The sequence below is a fragment of the Penaeus chinensis genome, chromosome 20, assembly GCF_019202785.1.
Source record: "Penaeus chinensis breed Huanghai No. 1 chromosome 20, ASM1920278v2, whole genome shotgun sequence".
Classification (NCBI taxonomy): Eukaryota; Metazoa; Arthropoda; class Malacostraca; order Decapoda; family Penaeidae; genus Penaeus; species Penaeus chinensis.
Genome location: NC_061838.1, coordinates 16614176 through 16618804, shown reverse-complemented (window position 1 = coordinate 16618804; position 4629 = coordinate 16614176). Strand labels below are relative to the sequence as shown.

Sequence of the window (4629 nt, the reverse complement as noted above, 5' to 3'; positions counted from 1 at the left end):
GATTTTAGCGCCTTGTTTTTCTACACGAGCAGCGATTCCGTTTACTCTGGCAGACTGCCAAGTGCGTGACGTCATGACAAACAAAGCGCGAGGAAAACTAGTTCCAGTGATACTTAATTAGAATACAGTAATTCTAAAGTTCTGACTTGCGTTACATTATGCAATTTAATAAACTATGTGTTTACTACAAGAATTTACCACTTTAAAAAGCATCTTCGAAATTACAGCAAATATATCAACCTAAACAAGTCCTTAAAAAACACACTTTATTCTTCCGAAATCAAGTTGAAAATTCGTCTGATAACAATCTAGAGGCCCAAGTATTCATTGTTACACCTTTTACTCTCTATGTTAATTAAAGTTCAGAAGGTAAGTTAATCCGCTAATAAAGAAAATATCAAAGAACCTCATTATCTATGTTGGATTAACCTATTTTTTTTTAACCCCTTTTCATTTATATAGAAAATACAGAATGCATAGTTTTAGTATGGAAACAACCGATTTTAGATTATAATAAATAATACATTGGTCAGAAACCTTATGACAATTTCAGTTAAAAAGTGCGTTCTTTCATACGCGTATATATGGCAGCCCATAATACTGTCATAATTGTATACCAAGAGCTTTGATAAGACCTTTGGCGTATATATACATATATATGTAAGTATATATATGTATATACATACATATATGAACGTATGTATGAATAAATATACATACATACATATATGTGTGTGTGTGTATGTATGTGAGCGTGTATGTGTGTGTGTGCGTATTACACATGCGTGCACATATGAACCTTGATATCTATGTATAACCAGGTTACTATAAGTCTCGTCTGAAGCAAGTGACACATGCCCCTTCCTGGCAGCTCATGCAGGCGTGCCTGAGGGCGCGGGAGGGCAGGCGCGGGGCAGGAGGCCGAGGAGGACGTCCTGGCGCCGCGGACTGATACCGAAGCAACTAGTAAGAATGGCGGACAAACACTGACCGAAATCTGGGAACTTCGAAGAAAAATCATGTTACTCCGATGATTTTTGAACATTGCAAATAGATTGTTGGAAATCCTAGTGGCTGTTAGATTACTGTTCAGTTTTATAACGTTAACGTTTTACTTAGTTTCGTGAGTGTGAAGAAATAAGGTTCAAAAGTGAGTAAAGTGTAAAGGCCTGTGCTACTTTCATCACCTCAAACAACAAATGTCAGTGTGCAGGTGAAATATCGGTTTGTGGTGATGGTGAAGACAACCCCTGTGACGAGAGAGAGCGACCAGCAAGCTGTAACGACTGATATTAGCGCATCCAAAGCCTAGAGCCACACTAAGGAGGGACATGTACGAGAGTCTCAGGTGAGCCAGGACGTCCAGCAGGACCTGTTCCCTGCATGCGGACTTGCTTCTCTTCTTTTCTCCAACCTGCTCTGTTTGGCGGCGGTGGGGAAGGCGATTGCAGCTCATTGTTTGTCTTCGAATCAGAAGAGGTAGAATTTAAGTTTGGCAATACATGTAGTACAAGATAATCTATAAGGAATTAAGAGATAAGCTAATAACAAGACCCTTTTCTTCTGTAACAGTTGTAGTAAAGTGGGATTTAAAAATATATTTTATTCATAAGATAATGGTAAATAATAATAGGACTGTACAAATTGGCAAAGAATATGCTGTAGTCATGAAAAAAAATCTAAAACAATGTTAATATGTACATATATATTGCACAAACTATAATTGCTTATCAAAATCTGCAGACTTACAGATCAAGCAGTGTTTTCCTTGGTACTTTGTGCTCCATCCAAGACCAACAACTCTGCACTGTACATAACTGGTGAGATAGAGGCTGCACTGGTTCCTTATTTGACAATAAATTGCCAGAAAAGTCTTTTTGACATTTCTTCTCTTTGTAAGTCGGGACACCAAATGGTGTAACTAATTTCATCGCCATGATAATGGCCATCTTGTGCAGACTTGTAGACTACCCTGACAATTTGTTCTCAAAGAAGGAACCAATCCCATTTCTATTCTGCTGGAATGTACGACAAGGTTTATTGGCATTTGATGAAGGTTTCCGGGCCATGGTGGTCATCACTTTCCTAAAGATAATATGAAAATTACTAGTTGTGCCAAAAGCTTATGCACATTTTATTCCAAATAAGTCACATGTATTTCAACTCCTCTTTAGTTGTTGTATCATGTGCCAAGGGTATGTATGACACTCATTTAAAGTCATGTAATAAATTTGCAGAATAGAACCCAAAAGACAGTTTTGTCATATCATACTTTGTTGTAAGCTATATAAAAAACAGAAACATGGTTTTGTGTGTGTGTGTGTGTGTGTGTGTGTGTGTGTGTCTGTCTGTCTGTCTGTCTGTCTGTCTGTCTGTCTGTCTGTGAGATGTACATATTTGTATATATGTAATAAAAATATTTAACCCTTTGGCAGCATTCTTGCCATTTCTGCCGGGCATTCATTACTCTGCACACGGTTTGAGTTCACATCATACAAAAATACATACAAAGTGACAGCAGCCTTGTTCTTTTCAAGAATGAGCTAAAAGAAGTGGGTAGGCTGGAAAGAAAGGTTGTCAAGGCAGATAACTTGGGTCACAAATTCATGTTAATTGGGTCACCACATAAAAATAATGATTGTGTGTGTGTGTGTGTGTGTGTGTGTGTGTGTGTGTGTGTGTGTGTGTGTGTGTGTGTGTGTGTGTGTGTGTGTGTGTGTGTGTGAGAGAAGATAACAGCCACAAAAAGAAATGAAACAATAACATGGCTCTTCGAACTCTTCATAATTTCCTCTTCAGATTAATAATTACCCAAAATTTTGGTTGATTATTCATCTGAAGAGGAACTCGTGAAGAGTTCGAAGTGTTAGTTTCATTTCTTTTTGTGGCTGTATATGTATATGTGTGTGTGTGTGTATATATTTATATATATATATATATATATATATATATATATATATATATATACACACACATAAATACATAAATACATATACTTATACACACACACACACATATATATGTACAGAATTTAAATATATATATATATATATATATATATTTAACTTTATATATATATAACATATATGTATATGTAATATATATATATATATATATATATATATGATATATATATTATATATATATATATTATATATGTAATATATATATTATATGTATAATATATATATGATGTATATAATATATATAATATATATCATATATATATAATATATATATGATATATATGATATATATATGATATATATATGATATATATGATATATATATGATATATATATATGATATATATAATATATATATGATATATATATATATATGTATATATATATATATCATTATCATCAGCCTGCTTTCATCCACTGCAGGATATAGGCCTCTCCAAATTTTTTCCAATTCTTGGTCTTGAGGTATTTTGTTTCCAGTCTTGGCCTCCAAATTTTGTTATTTTGTTATGCCATTTTGTCATTGGTCTGGCTCTTGGCCTCCTTATGTTATCTATAACAAAACATGTATGACCTGTCCATTGCCATTTCTGATTTTTGATACTCCTTAATGTATCCTCCACTTTTGTCTATTCCCTGATCCATGTTACTCTCTTCCGATCTCTGAGGCTAATTCCTAGTATCAATCTTTTCATCCCTCTTTGGGCACTTATTTGTTTCCTCTCCAATAATTTGGTTGTAGCCCATATTTTTTATCCATAATTCATAACTGGGAGGATGCATTGGTTAACGCAATGCTGTCAGAGAAAATTAATAAAAAATGGGGAAAATGCTGTGCTCATTTTCTATATTTTTGTGAAATGTGTCTGCACATAGATGGGTCTGTTAGTACTTAGCCACAAAGTAGTCAATTAGTAGAACTTGTGACATTTCGTGATTTGAATTGGCGGGATAAACATATTTTTTACTAGTGCTATGAATATCGATATTCATAGCACTAGTAAAAAATATGTTTATAAACATTAGTAACAGCAAAATAAGATAATGTAAAATGTTCTTGTAAATCAAAGAAAAGGGTAAACGGGCAAGACAGGCAGCACTCGTAATTGGCTCATTGGTGACTTAGTATAAGTGTAGCCATCTATGTGTAAAAACAATCAAACAAGTAATTCACAGTGGGAATAAAATGTATGTACATGTCATGCCTGTCGGCATTGGGTTAAAGACTTTTCTTTTTAAACATAATGGCAAGGAACCTCTTTGTATGCCATTGTGTCTGCTGAAGGTGCTCCAGCATAGATTGATACGTTGCTTTATTTCATGTACACCAAATGTGATTGTCCGAATTGTCCTAGATATATATACTCATCCACTACCTCTAATGCTTTACCATGTACATGTATTTGTTTGAACTGAACTCTATTGTTGAACAGGACCTTAGTCTTCTTCCTATTCATCTTAACCCAATAGTCACAGATGGCAAGAATACATGCCATGCCCACTATAATCGAAGTTTATTTATTGTATTTACACAAAGGTGGCTCTACAAGTGCTTAATCACCAAGGAGTCAGTTATTAGTCGTACCTATCTCATCTGGTGACCCTTATCCTTGATTTTTCTTTTGTATTATTTCATTGCGTTTAATGTTACCAAGATTTTAAT

General features: G+C 34.4%; 1 protein-coding gene across 3 annotated transcripts in view; it reads left to right on the top strand.

The window, feature by feature from the left end:
• Positions 1-924: 924 nt before the first annotated feature.
• LOC125035998 (AF4/FMR2 family member 4-like) overlaps positions 925-4629 on the top strand; it is a 118887-nt gene continuing 115182 nt past the window's right edge. Inside the window, exon 1 of one of the 3 annotated variants that reach the window (XM_047628335.1) lies at positions 925-1348. In XM_047628335.1, coding sequence (XP_047484291.1) covers positions 1332-1348 — 17 coding nt within the window. In that variant the 5' untranslated portion in view covers positions 925-1331. Of the gene's footprint in view, positions 1349-1457; positions 1480-4629 lie in introns of those variants that run through there. The other 2 variants (XM_047628336.1, XM_047628338.1) reach the window with 2 other exon arrangements.